Source organism: Blennius ocellaris (assembly GCF_963422515.1).
Source record: "Blennius ocellaris genome assembly, chromosome: 3".
NCBI classification, from domain to species: Eukaryota; Metazoa; Chordata; class Actinopteri; order Blenniiformes; family Blenniidae; genus Blennius; species Blennius ocellaris.
Genome location: NC_137652.1, coordinates 11,613,583 through 11,632,951, shown reverse-complemented (window position 1 = coordinate 11,632,951; position 19,369 = coordinate 11,613,583). Strand labels below are relative to the sequence as shown.

The window sequence follows — 19,369 nt, the reverse complement described above, 5'->3', positions numbered from 1 at the left end:
GTGGGGGGTGGAGAGAAAAGAGAGCGAAAGAGATGCTGTGAGATCTTTTCTTCGCCGTGGCTCCCGGCACATACATTAAGATGCTAATCCTGGTCTTTTTTGTCTCTTTCTATAATTCATTGCATTTTGTTCCCCTCTGTGCTCTACTCTCTTGTCATATTCTTGCACTTTCTCTCGCTCTTCATTTCCTCTGTACTGTCACGGGCTCCCCCCAGATTAGTGCTCCTGGCAAAAGGATTCCAACTCTAATTTTGTGGTATTTCAGATGATTAGGTTCAGAAATAGGACAGAGGTGCACAGAGTTTGGCACAATAAGAGGAATTCTCAGTAGAGCTTTATGGGACTGATTAGTTGAGCTCCAATCCACCTCCCCACACTGCCATATTAGTACACAACCAGCTGTTGTTTATTTGTGAGGATTGACTTTTGTGTTGTGTTTGTGCTTTTAACTGTGATGTCATTTTGAATGTGTGTATGTGCTGGTGTGTGTGTGTGTGTGTGTGTCTCTGTGTCTGTGTCTGTGTTCTGTGTGTGTGCCAGAGGTTGGCTAAGCCCTAAGGATACAAGTTGTTTTCAATCAACGCTGTAGTTACCAGCTGTGCCCTCACATTCCCCTGGGTGGCACAACCTAGGTATACACACGCCTGCGAGCATGCACAGAAAGGACTAATGCATACTATTCAACCTTGCCCAACAAATTCACTCTTTTTCTTTTCTCCTTGTCCCCTTTCTCTGCAGATATTAATCATCACTGGCTCCGTCTGTGCATGTACTTCTTCCGTGAGGATTTGAAGGAGAGTTCCTCGGCTGAATTTCCACAATCAAGATCTCCGTTCCCCAATATCCGGCACAACTCCTTTCTTCACCTGCCATGGTTACATGACCCGTCCCTGAGTGGCTTTGCTCCTGTCTCACACACATAGACAATCTCGTGGGTTTGTCTGACCCCGATAATTCTGCACGCACTCCCCAGATTCCAGCAAATCCAAAAAGACAGCTCTTCTTGCTACGCACAACACGTCTGCAATTCACAATGTCCGTGGCCGTGCGATTCAGACGTCACTTGCGTCGGCTTCTGCTGCTGCTGGCCTCCTGTTGTCTCCTCTCTCTCCTCCTATCTGCATATTTTCTCTTTTCAAACTCTACCCCCTCCATGCAGCTTGGGCAATCTGCTGAGCCGGCCTGCTCTCAGTCGCTTTCTATGTCACCTTATCGTCAACTCCCGTACCCGTACCCTCCGAACCCGCCGCACATACACGTCCACACAGATCCGGTTGTGCTTGTGCTGGTGGATTCCCAGTACTCCCAGTTAGGTCAGGACATTGTGGCAATACTGGAGTCTGCACATTTTCAGTTCCGCATGGAGATTGCTTCAGGAAAGGGCGACCTTCCGCCGCTAACAGAAAAGGGTCGTGGACGATATTCACTCATTATTTATGAGAACTTGTTAAAGTATGCACATGTAGACACATGGAACAGACAGCTGTTGCATCAATACTGTACTGAGTACAGAGTTGGCATCATCGGATTCTTTCGTTCCACGGAGAACTCACCATCTGTCCTGAAATTCAGAGGCCTGCCACTGGTGCTGAGGACCAACCAGGCACTTTGGGACTGCTGTGTGGTTTCTAGCTCACCTCTCCTCCACATGACCAAACCTGGCACAGATCGAGGGGCCTTACCCGGAGAAGACTGGACCACCTTCACCTCAAATCACTCCACATACCAGGCTGTACTGCATGCACGGTCGAAAGAAGGAGCGGGGGCAGGCAGCGGAGATAATCCAGGCCAAGGCTTCAGCCTTGGCCTCCAGGCCACGGTGGTTCAGGACATGGGACTCTATGATGGCGTGAGGCGAGTGCTCTTCGGCCAGGGACTAGGCTACTGGCTCCACAGACTCATCCTGGTGGATGCAATTTCCTACCTCACAGACAGAAAGCTTACTTTGGGCCTGGATCGGCACATACTGGTGGATATAGATGACATTTTTGTCGGGAAGGAGAGGACACGCATGAACGCCAAGGATGTGAAGGTACTGATAAAGATGAATGTGTGGCAATGTGCATCAGGGAGAAACGGTAAGACTGAGAGGAAACATTCTCTCGAGTCAGTAGTGTCAGGCTGGGTTTTTCATTCTGGTATCAACTTCTAAGAACAATAATTGATGACAGTAAAGTAGTGGAGATAAGCAAGGTTTATATCTTGCGGTGTAAGGCATCCCAGGAAAAGATTGTTAAGATTGTTCTCGTAGTGTATTTTAGAGGATTGTAGCGCAGGCTTGGGGTGCATCAAGGAGATAGCTTGGAATTGTGTGTGTGTGTGTGTGTGTGTGTGTGTGTGTGTGTGTGTGTGTGTGTGTGTGTGTGTTGTGTGTAAAATGCCTCCGTGTGTTTGTGTATCAAGTGCATACGTGTTAGGGTACAATGAGAGGGTATTTTCAAGCGGAGTTTAAGCCAGAAGAGGCCATTTAGGGAACAAAGATGTGGTGTGAAAGCGGTAAAGAGGAGGGGTGAGAGGGAAAAAAAGAGAGGTAGTGAATGAGCCAGTGAAAAGATGAATGGCACTTATTCCTCTTTTCCCACGTTCCTCTTAAGGAAACTAAAGGAGAGTCAGCCATGCAGCCCGCCTCTCAAAACAGCTTTTGTTTCAACACACACGCTTGCATGCGCAAACACACATATACAGATGGTCTTGCACCTTTGTGCATGTATGCATTAAAAAAATACAGTATTTGTAAACACAAAAAATCCTGATATTTGCAAAAATTTTATATTCATAAGCGAAGAAAAAAACAACCCATTCCTGGTTCGCTGGAGGGTTGAAAAACTCCTCAGCAGGCAGAATTTGGTTTGAAAACTGTGGTCACATCCTCCCTCTGCGATCTTTCCCTAAGAAGGAAAATAAATAGCGATGTGGTCGGTTTTGCGTGCGTGCGTGCGTACGTGCGTGCGTGCGTGTGTGTGTGCGTGTGTGTGTGTGTGTGTGTGTGTGTGTGTGTGTGTGTGTGTGTGTGTCAATGGGGGGAGGGAAGGTACAACTCTGAGAAAGATGAGATTCATGGTGCTTTGTGGTTACGCACATCAGCTAAGAACAGAAGAGTTTATGCATCTCACAGCACTCACAGGATATGCATGATCAGAAGTGTTTGTGTGTACGTGTGTGTGTGTGTGTGTGTGTGTGTGTGTGTGTGTGTGTGTGTGTGTGTGTGTGTGCGTGTGCGTGTGCGTGTGCGTGGGTGTGTGTGTGGGTGTGGGTGTGTGTATGTGGCTGTTTTCTGAATTACGACATTGTATTAGAATGTCACTTTCACCTGCCCTGTCAGGTTCTGACAAAATCTGAGCCACCTGTCCGTGGCTGGATGGGACAAAAAACAAAAACAAAACAGGAATGCAGTGGGTGGTGAAGTGGAGAGGAATTCCACCCTTGAATGTAAAAAAAGATGCTTGTATCCAAAAAAAGGATAAAAGAGTGCATATTCATGTACACACACTCACAGTCGACAGGTTTCCTTGCACACACACATTCACAAAATGAGCACACAAGCGCTTTCTAGTTGGAGTTTTCATTTTAAGTCTGCCTGACTCTTCAGCTTTGTAGCATAAATATACATGAGGATGAACCAGTGCCATAACAGAAGGGCAGAGAGATTGGGATGGAGTAAGAGGTGGAGAGGAGGGGGGAGATGGCAAGATAGATAGAGAGTGGGTCAGAAAAAAAAGAAGAGAGTGATGCTACTTGAAACATTCACACTACTTCCTCCACATTTCAGCTCGCCTCTCTCCTTTAGGGTAGCTGGCAATCATGAGGAGGACGACTCGAGGAACCGAGGAGAAAGTAGTTGGAGGAGAGAGGGAGGTAGAGTATAGTGCCTAGGGGAAGAGCTCGCAGCTAACTTTTTGATTTCAGAAAAACAAAATGCTGAAGGGAGATGGGGAAGCAGAGGAGGAGTAGCAAAGGAGCAGGAATATGATGATTTGTAGCAGCCCGCCCCTCAGAGATGGAGAGCCTCAGGTAGACCTGTCAGATAACAGTACGAGGAAGGCTTTATGTAAAAAATGTGTACGCAGAGGTACTCCACGCATATTCACAATTATATGATCAACAAGTTCACCTCACCACTTTCTCCCAGTGTCTTTATATATATGTAGTATATTTTGTCAGTCTTCGAATGCCCTCATAAGTGAAAGTCTTTACCTTCAGTCAAGCCGCCGGTGGAAATCTGTTGGAGGGATGACTCAGACTGAAAGTCCTCATATCAACCATATAGCAAGCTTTGGGTGAAGGTGACGAATGAAAAGATGGCCTCTTTTTTTTTAAATTAAAAAGATGAGTGGTTGTGGAATTCAAGGAATGATTTGATCATGGGCATGCGGTCATTCCCCTGCTGATACTGAGGTTGCGTTGATTTGCCTTCGCTTCGGAAGAGATGGAAGGAGAAAAAACACGGAAGCTGTTTTAGATTAAAAATTTGGGTCAGAACAGTCTGATTCATGGTCATGATGACATTACAGACCACGAAACCTTGTTTGGCAGGTTCATCACAACATCGTTGAATTTTTGCCTGCAGCGCTTTGAAAATGGTATTACAGTTGTGTAAAATTCCAATCTATTTTATAAGCAAATAGCAGCTATAATACTCCCGATGGCGAAAGATTTCACAATGAATAATTTCGAACGACACATTATGAATGTGAAAATGTAAATCCACTCTGATCTCTTGTGCTTCAAAATCAGCTTATGTCGAACATTGCATCAAAGTATGTAACTGGGGTTGTTATTGACCAATTAGTAGAACAAGGTGTTTGCAGGGCCAGTGTTAGAAATCCACTCTTACCACCGAAAAGCCAACATTCAATCTCCTGTTCTGCCTGAGAGGAGATGAGAAAGTGAAACTGAAAGAGAGAGAGGCCAATTAAAATGCCACCCTCCTTCTCTCTGCACTCTTCATTAGTCTCACCCCACGAGTTCATCTGGTGACAAACAATACCTACACCCCCTTCTGTCTGCTCGCACACTCGCTCACACACACACACACAGCTGTATTTCCTCTATTAAAATGATTCACAGGGAGGCACCCCACCGATGACATTTCTCAAAATGAGGGATGATGCCAGTCAAAAACTCCCATCAATGGTATTCGTGCCACTGCTTGTGTTTTTTAATTCATGCATGTCGGTTTTCTCCTTCTTTCCTTCAGAGTGGTCATGAGGGTGTTGTCAGATCTTCATCTTTGGTTCTCTCTTTATCACCTCCACCTTTCTCCCCTTCCACCTCCTCCTCTTTCGTCAGTCACCTTCCTCCTCATTCACTCCTCGCCTCAGTCATTGATCAGTATCTACGCCCCATTTGTATTCTGGCCTGAACCTTTCTCACTGCTCGTTCTTGCTCTTTTCCTCCCCCAAGGTGTTTTCTGCAGCGGTGTCAGCCAAGTTTAGATGACACGCGCATACATGTGAAAACACATTGAAGCCAAGGAAGGCGTAGACTCTTAGCATAATTTGCAGTGTTAGCTGTTGAAAAAGTGATCTACCCGAAGACAAGTTGTGGCTCAACGACGAGTGATGAGTTCATCTCCCCTTGAGTCTAATATTTACTGTCTCTTTCAGACTACCGGTACTGGCTTTTTTTTTTTTTCTTTTTTTTTTATATAAACCTTTTTAATATCTACTAAATTAGACTTTCAAGGAGCAAAATAACACTAAAATGTGATAATACTTCACTGTAGTGCTCTAATTGGTTGGGAAAAAAAGATGATTTGAATCACCTCTGCTTTCTTGCATCATTGCAAACATGGAACAGAGCATCTTGCATCAATCCACCAATTTTAATACCTCAGATGATTTATTTTTTCACCTTATCAAACATCAATTTGTAAACAGTGTTCCTTTGAAAAGGCTTTGAAAATATAGTGTTCAATTGCACATGACATCCTGTTTGGTTTCTGTTTGTCATTTTCAAGAGACAGTCATGGATTTCTGTTGCAGTATCGCTCAGCTGAATTTTAGGATAGCAAACAAAGTTTAGAAAAACGAGCCGCTGTTTAAAGCAAGTACAATCGAGTATTGCAGTACCAGTGGGGGAAAGAAAGGTGTCAAGAAACCCAGTTATACACTACTATCACACCAGATGAAATCTGCTGTGTTTTGGCAATGTGATGTTGCACCATTCCCTGTTTTGTGCTTCTGAAAAAGGAATAATTCTATTTTAGGAAAAGTTCAAACATATGTCTCCAATGACACAGTGGAACAGCTTTCACCATTTGCATTACTTTGCTTAATTTGGCGAGTGAAATAATTACTACTTTCATGTGGGCTAATAAACCATAAAATGCTGAATTGCCCGTAGGCCAGAAGTGAAAGCCGGCTTTAAAATCTAACTCAGCAAGATGGTAGTTTTTCTACCAGCACTCTAAAGTGAGCGATATATGACTGACAAGAATGCACAGTAAGCACACTTGAAATTAATGAGCAAGAATGTCCAAGCTAAAGTATTTGTGTTTGTGCCCTTTTCATGACTTTGTTTTGATGTAAAAAAGAAGGAAACCAAAATTGAATTGCATAAAATGTACTCGTTTCAGATCCCACTGAAGGTATTTGGCTGATCCGTCCATAATTTATTGTGCAGTCCTGCTTAGAGTTAATCTTTAGAACTAATTAAATATGATGCATATTTACTGCTTAAGTCAATCAAACTAAGCTCTTTTCATATCATTCTAGTACTTTGCCAAATGCTATTACATAAGTAATGAAGAAAGACATAAACAATGGATGAAGGATTTAAAAATCAGTGGAGAGATGAGAAAAACTGGGGGAAGTCGATTGAGTTTCGGTCTTTGTGACAAGAAGCACACAATTTTGTGCTAATGTTTCATCTGTGGGTTGATATTCATTTAATTACGGCAGGCTTGATAAGAAAGCTTCCTGATGGCTTTTAAAATAATAAAGTTGTAGGTGGTAAAGAGTGAAAAGACATGACACATAAGATGGAAGAAGAGAACAGAGTGATGCTTACAGCAGGATGCATCCTGACATCTGCTCTCATTTATACCCCCTGATCAGGAGAAGTTACATTATCCCAGTCATCCCTGCAGGGAGCGAAGAACGTTACAGGGAAGCTATTTAAACAATGACTCCTAAAAACGAAGGGGGACAAAGTAAAGGTGTAACCAAAAAAACTAATTATTGCAATGATGCAATTACTTGGGAATAAAACCTCTATGGTGTTCACAATAGAAGAAGCACAACATGATTAGGTAATAAAAGTTAGACAGTTTGTCATTTGTTTCAAAATGTCGGCTTATTTAAAATTTGATGGCCTCAGAAACAATTGGATAGGGGCAAGTAAAGACTGCAAAAGTAAGTCCCGTAACTGAAAACAGCTGGAGCATTTACCAACAATCAAGTTTATTGGCAACACATATATAAGAAAGAAAAAAAACAATTTAAAGACTTGGAGTTTTTTTGACTTAAAGATGAGAAGATGTTCCTTCATTTATGTGATTAACTATGAGCGAAAACTGAGGAAATTTCTGAAACAAAAGTCCTGAATATAAGATATGCGACGACTTTGATGATCCCTCCAGATGTATTGCTGCCATTAAATACAAAACGAGCTAATATATATCTTGAAATGGTAAAATGAATTACTTTCAACATCTGATATGGTGTCTGTGTTATATTTGGGACAAGATATGGCTGCGAATAAATCATTGTGTCCTGTTTTCAACTCCATATTACATGTCAATGTTTGGAACCTGAGGTTGTTTTCAATCCTCAAATGAAAGTGTTTCTTAAAAAAAAGTGTCTTAATAACTGTTTTGTTTAATTAACATTTTTTGTTTGTCCCCTTGCTTTTAGTCCAAATAAACTCTTGGGAGTGTGGCTGAGTGCCATGCATTTTCTTCCACCAAATGAGGCTGGGTTTGCAGTCACAGCAATCACTGAAACTCAAAATCCTTGAGGGGCTGCCAAGAAGAATTTAGTGTAAGTGTAGTGATGCCAAAGCAATCACAAGTACCTTGGATACGTAAATGCGAGTGAATAGATGATTTTGTAAAATGTTCCAATATAATAAGCTGCACTGTCTTGAATCTGACAAGTGAGAGTGGGAATGAGACAGAGGGGAGAAGTAAGCAAATGGAGGACTGGTATTAACTGTTGAGGTGTGCCTCTTGCTCATCAAATAGGGTTGCCTGACCCAGTTAAATTTGCTGGGCTGGTGTTTGTATGACATACGGAGACATACACAAGCAGACACAAAGCAATAAGGTTGCCAAATCAACAATTTTGTACTTGCTCGTACAAAGGAATTAAACCCTGTGAATGTGCTGAACCTCTTCTGCTCTCTGTTTGCCTTCAATTTGGTTTGCGCATAAAATCCCATTAGGACATTTCTAATTTTCTAATTACTATTATTATTTTGGATCTCCCAGCCAGGATTAAGGCTGTGAGAAGAAAGAAATGTTAAAAAGAGGAAAAGAAACAGTGCAAAGGCACGAGAATGACAGAATGGGGATATAGTGAAGAGGTGGATGGTGTAAAGGGCTTTTGAAAAGCAGTGAATGCCAGCTGTCCAGATGCCTGTCTCCCATCTGTTTGAACCCCAACATCTAGCTGGCACCTCTTCCAGCGCTTACCACATGCACACATGCAAATACACACCAACACATGAGTGCTGTCACATACACACACACACACACACACACACACACACTGGCATTGCTTCTGACACCAGCAGTGTTAGGAAGCTGTGGGATTGGGCACCGAAATGAGGACTATCACCAGCCACTAATCCCAGCGTGTGTTTACCTTCATCACTCGGATTGTCAAGATCTCTCACATGCTACGTAGTCCCACCTCCTGCTAATCCAAATCTCCCCTTCTTTCTTATGAAGTATCTCATATGGCCCAATTTTAAACTACTCTCAGCTTTGAGCTTAGTATCCAATAGAGTAGACAGATTGGCTCTGTATCGGTTAAAGCCTCCATGCTCCAAGATCTGCTGCTGTTACCCTCAGAAAAACAGCGGCAGACTTCATTGTATATCAGAGCCAGACTTGGAGTTTTGTTATGTGCTCGGTGTGGGTGTTTGTGGCCAAGAAGTGTGCTTCTGTTTATTGTTGGCCATCGTCTGCACTGAGATGTCAGTCTTTCCTTAAGCTCTTTCTTCTGGAAAGTAAGGTTTCTGACAATGACAGTCACGTCCTGTCTGCAGTTTTTCTATTTGGTTTGGTTTTGTAATGTTTGGTTGTCGCACAGAGTTTCCCGTTTTTATTGCAGAGGTTGTGGTATCCGGATATGTTTCTGTTTTAAATATTTTGTAGATGAACTGTAGATTTCTTACTAATCTGCAAAAGATTACATTTGAATCAAATAGTTTTTTTGATGTTCATTATTGGTCTCAATTTGGGAAATTTCTAAACTCATTAAAAATGTCTCACAAAAGGTCAATCAAAGGGGTTTTCACATTAATCCACCATGGCTTGCAAAAGTATTTGTACACTTGAACAAAATGTGGAAAAGTCACTCGCTGGTAACCTGTCCAGGGTGAAAAATCCTTTTGCACATAGTCAGCTGGGATCCGCTCCAGAAACCCCACCTTTGCCACTGAGACAGTATAAAGTGTGTAGAAGATGGATTGTGGGATGGATGATGGATCAAATGAATGAATATGAAAATATTGTAAAAAAAATAATAGATAAAATATAATAGAATATTTTCTTTTATAATTTGACAAAATACGGCATCATTTGTCCCTGAACAGTGCAACATGTTAAAATTTTATTGAAAAAAGACGTAAATGTGTATGTATCCACATAGTTTTTTCACATTTCAGATTGTGATGTTGAGGGTATTAAACTACTTTTGAGTTTGTTTGTCTACAGACAACCCTGCCTGTTGTCTGGAATATTGCATGAACATGAAGACACCAAAGATAAAATGAGGGGAATTTTTGTCACTTTGCCAATTAAATCAGCTCTTCTGTCTGTCACATAGCCAAATAGCTTCATAAACTGCCTCATCCCAGAACCATCTGTCATTACATCAAGTGATTCTGTAGTTTTATTAAAAACAAATAATCTCACATTCACGTCAATCTGATGCCCCGAATTGGTCAGCCACTTAGGGTTGAACTCTTCATGTTTGAACACAATTCTATGCTTCTAGGGGCGGGTAGATGGTTTTCCTCTGACCGGCCTTCTCTCGGCTGGTTGCGGTCTTTTTTTGTATTCTCTCTCTGGTGCTTCCTGGGCTGGGGGTGTGGCTCTCTGGGGTGGTTCGCTGGAGCCTTCCTGGGTCTGGGGGGCTGCCGAGTGCCAGGGATGGAGGTGCCCGGGTCCGATGACCTCGGGTTGCAGGCCCCCCAGCAACAATTTCAACCGCACAGAGTGGAAAAACTTCACGCACGCACGCACGCACGCACACACGCACGCACACACACACACACACACACACACACACACACACACACACACACACACACACACACACACACACACACACACACACACACACACACACACACACGTTCCCATTCCTCATCAATGAGCTGTGCTGCTGTTGTTGCTTGTTTTTTGCCATCATTTGTTCAACTGTAAAAATCATGTACTTCTGTAGTTATTATTGCTTTTGCTAATTTAGGTACCTGCTTGAAAATCGTGTTAATATCTAGACAGTATTGCTCAATGTCGTGTAATCTAGCAACGGTTTGAAAGCATTTGGAACCGCGTGATATATATATATAAATAGTATATAGCATTAACACGGGTAATGTCTGTTGCACTCCCACCCCTCCTCAATCTTCTCTCTTCCCTCTCTGTCTTTGCGCGAGAGGGAAGCTGTTGAGGGTGTTTTTAATCGCAGAAATTTGCTCACTTTTTGAAGACCTTACACAAACACTTGAAAATCATGTTGGGGATTTCTGTGGTTATATAAAGAATAATCAGGTATTATGTTGTTTGTAGCTTTTAATTTCTTTGAAATCTAACCAAGAACCCAAATTTGATGGATAAAGCAAATCTCAAAGCAATTTGTTCCCTGGGAAAGTTTTGTGATATGCACTGTGGTCTCGGGTTTGGAGTGTTTTGAAGACCCCTTTTTGGTTAGTTCTCTGATGTGAACAATTCGAGAGCCGACTGCTGAACAACAAACTCTTTCATGGAGTAAATTGCACATTCACAACGCCCATTTCAAAGCATCCATGTTTGCTTTCTGGTGGTTCAGTTTGAAATTTCCCCCTACAGTGGAGTGCAGTTCCTTTCAATCGCACTCAAATGCGAAACCATCTGTAAATTCAACAAGTAGAGTTTTAAAAATGGTTTTCTGAGCACACTGGCATTGCCACACAATAAAAATATAATTATCCCGAGTCAGAAATAGAGGTGACAAAATGTTGACCGTGTGTAGGCGGAGAAAAAAAAGGGGAAAAAAAGGAAAGTGCTTGGCTGCTTGTGGCTTTGAGTCTCTCGTGACTCACCGCAAACATTTCCTATGTGGGTCTTTTATTTATCCTTTTGCTATGGATGGTAGATAGCAGAATACAAATGAGCTATTTAAACTAATATGCTGCACACTTGGACACACACCTATGCTGGCACTCACAGATACCAACACGCACGTAAATAATGCATTTCGAACCAAGCGCATCAGGGGGTGTATATTGAGTTACAATGCAAAGCACTCAGCTACAAACTTAATTTAATTCTTAAGTCTTTGTGGACACACGCTCTCCCGTGTGTGTGTGTGTGTGTGTGTGTGTGTGTGTGTGTGTGTGTGTGTGTGTGTGTGTGTGCGTGCGTGCGTGCGTGCGTGCGTGCGTGTGTGTGTGTTTAAGATGTGGAGGCTGTTATGGCAGAGGAGATGGCATCAGATTAGGGAATTGTGCACATCTGTCGGCATGCGACCATCTTCACACCATTAGATTAGAGCTAATGAAGATGCTCCATGCTTGTGTCTGTGTATTTGTGAGTTTTAAAGATGCAGTACACACGTCAGAACCGAGAGGGTAAAAACAAAGGGATGAAGAGAAGGGGGAGACCGCCTGGAACCAATTCCTTGCTCTGACTTCAGCTGCTCAGGTCTTGTAAATCAGGAAAGGTTGTCTGGGGATCGATTAAAAGCAGCATGACGAAAATTGGTATTAGGCATGTGGCGGGAAGTCAACGGGAAGAGCCACCAGACTGAAATATAAGGAGAATTGTAAAAGCTTTATATGTAAACAAATTACTTGCAGGATACAACTGTGAGAAGTGATAGCAAGAAGAAAATGAGGTGGGAAAGTGCAAGGGTAGAGGGATATAGACAGAGAGAGAGAGAGATCTTTCCTCCGCACAGCTTCAGCCTTCCTTTCAAATTAGAACAGCCCTGTCTCCTGAGAATGTGACATTTTCACAGAGCAAGCAAGGGGAGAGATGGAGGTTCAGAGAAGGGTGGGAGGAGAGGAAGACAAATGGGGAAGGGGGGCACAGAGGCGGCTGCAGGTTCTCAGAAGCAGGAAGATGGAAGAAGTGAGGAAAAACCAAAAAGAGAGGAGGAGGCACAGACAAAGAGGGGAGGAAAAGAAAAGGAGGGGGTTGCAGAGGCATTCACTTGGTTGTAGGAAGGGATGGAGAGAGTGATGAGAAGGGAGGAGTATATGGGGGGGGTTATTAGTCCGCCCTCCAGAGGCTCCTAATGCACTGACCTTCATTAACTCGCATTACCGTTGGTGTGTATGTGTGCAGAGTGTGCAACTCTCTTTAGTTAACACTCATTACAGAGTCTTTGTTTAAAGGCCAGTAAACTAATGAAGTCATTAAATAAGTGAAGAAAATCCCAATTTGAGTATTGAAATCAGGGACTGGCATGACTTAACAGGAAGGAATAGCCACTGGAAGGACACAGGGTAACAGATTAATGGTCAACGACACCACGCGTACGTGTGTGACTGCGATTATTGACAAAGCATAGGAGGAGCATGGCCAGACTTCTCCTGGGTGCCAGAGGGGGATAAGAGTAAAGACCTAAATATACATGAGACATAAGATTCATATCTGATAGATAAGAGTTTTATCTGTGAGAATGTGGGTTGGGAGGAGATTGACCTGATACAGTGAGCAACGCCTGTGCATTTCAATGCAGTTATTTCTCTGTTTGTCTATCCATCCATCCATTCATCCATCCATCTATCCACAGGCACTTCTTGAGACCCAGAAACAGCTGCGCTCTCAGATCTCCAACTTCACCTTCAATCTGGGTTTCTCTGGAAAGTTTTACCACACAGGTTTGATTCACGTTTTCATTTTCACACATCAACACTGTATTGACACAACCACCAGTGAACGATATTAGCATGTTCAAATCAACTTCCATTTGCTTTTAAAGCAAATCACACAAACCACCTCGTTTTGTGTTTTTAGTTATTTAAAAATCTTTTTTTAAATAAACCTGTATATAAAATAAGATTTTTTTGATTGTGGAAAAAAATCCAGAGAACTGGGGTTCAAAGCAGGCACACAAAGAGACATTGGTTTCTGAATAAACCCAAAGCATAATATGCCTTCAGCTTAACACATTACCTTGGCATGGACTATCCCTTGATTGATAATAACCAATAATAAAACAGTCTTTTTACCTTGTTCATTAATACTTTCATCTATTGTAGAAAATTGTTATTGCCTTTAAGAAGGTGAATCTTGGAATCTTGACATCATTAAACGGAAGAAATATATTATCTATAAATACATAGTTACAGAATGATATTTACCCAGGCATATTTATGAGGTCATGACATAGTATGGTGCATTCTGGGCTGTGCTGTGGCTCCAAGGACAGACTTTATTGATTTTACAGTTAAAGTGTCTAAAACTGCAGCAATAGAACAAAGGTGTGGAATATGCTTCAAAGGGAAAAAAAATGAAGCAAGACTGAACATGATTATAATTAGAAGAAATCTGATGGAGAATGGAACACATTACCATACCATCTGTTATTGCTATGGCATCACTTTTCATCACCATGGTATCAGACCACCTTATTTAAGAACACAGTCTTCAGAGGGCTTGATGATTTTTTCCCTAACATTACAACATTACATCAGCTACAAGTAATGTATGGCAGCAACTTTAACTTGCTCTCAATCTGCTTGGTTTTGGCTCATTCTTTGTCTTTTTTTTGTTCCTGTTTCGTATCTGTGTGTCTGTACAGGCACACTGGAGGAGGATGAAGGAGATGATCTACTACTGAAGTATGTAGATGAGTTTTGGTGGTTCCCTCACATGTGGAGCCACATGCAGCCTCACCTCTTCCACAACGAGTCCTCACTGCTGGAGCAGATGGTCCTCAACAAGGAGTTTGCTCTGGTGAGTTAGAAATGGAACACAGGCAAGCCTACATATTTCTTGCAGCTGTCTGTTTCGCTGTTGTTTTCTTCTTGTGTGTCCTTTTAATCACTCCCGTTTCCCATCATTGCATTTTCTTCAAGGACGTCTGTAGCTGCAAGTAATTGTTGTTACTTTGTCATGGCGGATTACATGATGTTTTCAGGTTGAAGTGCTTGATTTGTCCTCATTGACTTCACTTGGAGTTTTGTCAGAAGAGAATGCCCCAATTTTTATTTTACATTGTTCTGTACACATTTCTCAGGATTATTGTCAGAAGATTAAAACAGTTTTCTGTAGAGTACCATTTTGCACAAATGTGGTACAACTGTAGAGAAATGCCTCTTTATGTTTAGTTGTTTTTTTTTTTGTTGTTTTGTTTTTTGCCAGAAACACAATGATCAGCAAAGAGCAATGCAATAATGAAAATATTGTTTCAGCTTTCGAATGAAATGATTTCCATTTGAAATAACAGAACTGTGGTTCCTTGTTATAAACCTATTTCCATAATCTAACTATTAGATTGTAGTGAGTCTTATTGACTTATGCACATTGATGGGTTTTTTTCATTCATATCTTGCATGAGAAATTATTTCCTCAATATTTGTAGTTAAAGTCTCAGGACAATTAGTAGATTTTTCCACAACACTTGTGGAAAATGTGTAATTTGGTTAAAGGAAATTACACATTTTGGTTTATTCATGCAGAAGAGTTTCGAGAGTTCTTTTTAATTTGGCTATAAAAAAAAATATCACAATGACAAGTAATAAGTAATCTATCAAGTGCTCCAAGTAAGAAACTACTATTTGCAAACATGTCATATTGTTGTGATTTTCATGCAAAATGTTGTTCTTAAGAGGAAAGGGAAGACTCATTGAAGAGCCTTACTGATTTAGAAAAACTGTAACATTATAAGTTCTTTTCTAATGGCTTAGAACTATGCTTATGATCATAAGTAGCTGTAAGTTGAATTAACTGCCCTTTAGAAGAAGAGACCTCGATGACAATGTACATTGCTTTCATTTGTACTATCTCCATCCGTCATATCACATTTAGTGTGAAGAGTTGGATGTCACATCAAAAATCTAAATCATCAAAATATTAGTACTCATATTTGATGTCCTGTGTTCAGGTACAGTGTCCATCAGTAAGTCATGTAGATGAAATGCATGTGTGCAATATTGTCAATGTTGCCATGTTAAAAGTAGATAATCAGGGGTTAAAGCGCTCAACTGTGAAAATTAGTTCAATGTGGCACATGGTGCAGCAGTGGGAGGAAATAGTTTTCCCTCTGACAAATGAACAGAATGCAATTTACCTGTTGAGAAAGGTGCACTTATTTTGACAGGCACACCTGAGCCCTGCTTAATCTCTCCTGGTTAATCTGAAGTCCACAAGGTTGAATGCCTTTGTTGCTCTGCTCTGCTCTCTGCCCTGCACTTTATTTTGCAGTGTTTTATGGGTGTGTGTGTGTGTGTGTGTGTGTGTGTGAGTGTGTGTGTGTGTGTGTGTGTGTGTGTGTGTGTGTGTGTGTGTGTGTGTGTGTGTGTGTGTGTGTGTGTGTGTGTGTGTGTGTGTGTGTGTGTGTGTGTGTGTGTTTCTGAGTGGTGATGGTATTGGAATATTGCCATGTCACTCATACAACACAGGACGGGGAGGTTTGGTGCATGTTGTTGAAGGTGAACGCAAACATAAAGCCTGATCGCTAACCTCTGTTGTACACACACATACATATCTCACTCCCTCATTCCCCAACTGCTGATGCTTGGCTTTGACAGTGTGTGTAGGTGTGTGTCAGCGCAAAGGACAACACCATCAGTCTTCGGGATGCACCCTCCAAGCATCCACCCTCACACTCACACACATACGCATGCCTCGCACAAACTATATATTTTTTTAATTTCCAACCCGAAGGCCAACATCATAACAAATGCAGCACAAACCATGTACGTCTCCCACAAGGTCAGATGGCCGGGCTCTGTGTGTTTATGTGAGTCCTTTGTCTGTAAGTTGTAAAGGTGCCATGATTTTTGTGTTTATGTATATAACCCCGATCGTATCTCTGTCTGTGGCCCCTGCCATCTAGGAGCACAATATCCCTGTGGACATGGGCTATGCCGTGGCTCCTCACCACTCCGGCGTGTACCCAGTACACCTGCAGCTGTACGAAGCCTGGAGACGAGTGTGGAACATCCGGGTCACCAGCACTGAGGAGTACCCCCACCTTAAACCCGCCCGCTACCGCAAGGGCTTCATCCACAACAACATAATGGTGAGACGACGCCACTTGTTTGTATGTGAATGTCCTCATCATCATACATATACATAAATGCACTATTGTTGACATTTTTTTTCTGAACAGACACTGATCACCCACTGACAGCTGAAGTGTGCAACGTGTAGGACATCGAGATTAATTGAATTTAACATCAAATTGTGATTTGATACATTGAGATTTGCTAATCGCAAAAGCTACAATTTTAGTAGATAGTCCTCCTCCCACTCCTCCTCCTTGTAAATAAAGGCATGGTTCTGACCTGTAAGTGGCAAAGCATTTAAACCATTGAAGTAAGCCCTTCTCTGTGTTGCAAACCAATCATCTCCCATATCCGCCTACCAAACAACAGACAAAATGGAAAGTGACACAAATAATAATGGTGTCTGCAGAGTCAGCCGAGTTAATTCCAGAGGAACAAAACTAATTTGGGACTATTTGGGATTTGAGAAAAGAGACACCCAAACAAAAAAAAAGTGTTGTGAAGTCATTACAACAAGAGGAAATACAACACATTTTTTTACCCTGCATGCCCCTGTGTTTCCATATTGCTGCTGCTGGAACTGTGAATTTCTCTTGGAGATCATTAAAGTATTTATCTATCTATCTATCTCTCTATCTATCTATCTATCTATCTATCTATCTATCTATCTATCTATCTATCTATCTATCTATCTATCTATCTATCTATCTATCTATCTATCTATCTATCTATCTATCTATCTATCTATCTATCTATCTATCTATCTATCTATCTATCTATCTATCTATCTATCTATCTATCTATCTATCTATCTATCTATCTATCTATCTATCTATCTATCTATATCTAAAGTGGTTAATGGAAAGAAAAGCAATGAACTGGCGACAGGGTCATGGGTGGCCAAGGCTCGTTGATGGTGATGGTGAGGGAAGGCTGGTGATCCAATCCAACAGATAAACTCAGAGCGCTACAGAAGCTAATGTGTTCTCTGATAGAAAGGTGTCAAAACCGTGGTCATAATGTTATGGCTGAGCAGTGTGGAAAACAAGAAAACGTTTTTATTATCTTCATGTCGAGAAATCTATTGGTAAAAATGTGTCTGCTTTTTGTGCATGTAAATGCCTGAGAAAAGATACATTTACACATTTTTTTATTGCGTCAGTCTGCTGTGGTGTTTTTTTTTTCACCCTCTATTTTTATCTTCTGTCAGGCAAGTAGGAGTTTTCATTTAGCCAGTTGTTCCACAGCTGTTTGTTGCAGGTATGTCTTTGATACAAGTTGGAGTCAGTGCTGCATAAAGACATATTTTATGAAATTGACTGGAAGATGTGTTGTTGTCTGACAAAACGGGGTGAGTCAGGTTGTCCAGATAAAAAGCGATAAATATCACAACCACACTGTGGCCTCTTTGACAAATTTCTGGCACGTTATTATTCACGTTTGAATCAGGCACAGGAATCAAACCTAGCACATTATGTAATATCGTTTGCCCCCAAGGAAAAAGAGATATTTTCTGAATTCATGTAACTGAAACTACAACAATGAATTATACATTTGTAGAGCAGATTAGTCAAAGTTGCCTCAGATGCTGATTATAATTTGCCTATAAGATTCTATGTGTGAATGTTAAATAACTGCTCTTATTCTATTATCTTTATACTGACTCTTGTCTGCCCGTCCATATAAGTGTTGGCTGAATAGTAAATTGTGTGCTGATTGTTGTTGCGGTCTTAAACATAAAATCGATGGCGCTGTGCATGGTTTGTAACCTCTTGTACGTGTTTGTGTTGGCATTTATGTGATATGAATTCTTTGACCTTGTCTCTCCCGCAGCAGACTCAGCTCCACTTCAATTTAATGTTTAATGGCCTCCTAATGGAGTTTAAGGGGAAAACTTCTTATTTTCTGTATATTGTACCCACACACAGAGTGCGTGTGTCAGGGAGTAAAGATCTAGTGATGAGAGCATTTTTAGACTTTTATTTCCCTCTAAAATAATCATCAGTCATAGCCAGAGACGGCAGTAGAATAAAACTTTTGTCACCCGTTTCACCAAAGCGAGTTGTCTTTCTTCCCTCCCTCTGTCTCTCCTCCACCTCCTCTTCTTCATTCACTTGTCATTCAGGCCCTTTGTCAACATGCAAAACTGTTCCCTTATTGAATAAGAAACCAATCACATCTGACACCAAAATTACCCGTCCAAGTTGTTCTGCCATATTTGGGTCTTGCGCAAACAATTTGAACAGACAGCTATGTCAATTTTCTAATCAGTCCAAGAAGTTAGCTTTTATTTCTTGACATCTTGTCACAGCATCATAAAAGACAGCCACCTAATCCTTCTTCCTCTCAACACAATAACAAGCTCAATTTTTGACAGGCTATAATGTGTTGTTATACAATATCAATAGTGAGGTATCGAGAGGCATCAGTGAATCATTGAATTCACGAAAATATGTCACTACACAAAGGCACATTTTCAACGCTTTGCAACACATAATAAAAAAAAAAGAAAAACAGAGAAAGATGGAAGAATTATAAAGAAAGAATGAACAAATGTCTTACATTACAAATGTCTAACAATCAGCAGAGACGGTTCTGACTAGAACTTAAAATGAAACGCTCACTCCAAAATCACTTAATTTGATTATAATCCGCACTCTATTGTCTTTTTTAGAATAAAACAAGTTATCACTACTTTTTTCAATAAATACACTATACTATTAGTGAACTATCAGTGGCTTGCTCTCTCAAAGTC

At 41.3% G+C, this 19,369-nt stretch overlaps 1 protein-coding gene across 1 annotated transcript in view; it reads left to right on the top strand.

Moving 5' to 3' along the window:
* Positions 1-1,033: 1,033 nt before the first annotated feature.
* The window catches only part of ndst3 (N-deacetylase/N-sulfotransferase (heparan glucosaminyl) 3), a gene marked incomplete at its 5' end in the record, with an annotated part of 44,446 nt that continues 26,110 nt past the window's right edge, over positions 1,034-19,369 (top strand). The window contains 4 exons of the mRNA XM_080520732.1: positions 1,034-2,032; positions 13,173-13,260; positions 14,184-14,338; positions 16,443-16,628. Coding sequence (XP_080376858.1) covers positions 1,034-2,032; positions 13,173-13,260; positions 14,184-14,338; positions 16,443-16,628 — 1,428 coding nt within the window. The remainder of the gene's footprint in view (positions 2,033-13,172; positions 13,261-14,183; positions 14,339-16,442; positions 16,629-19,369) is intronic.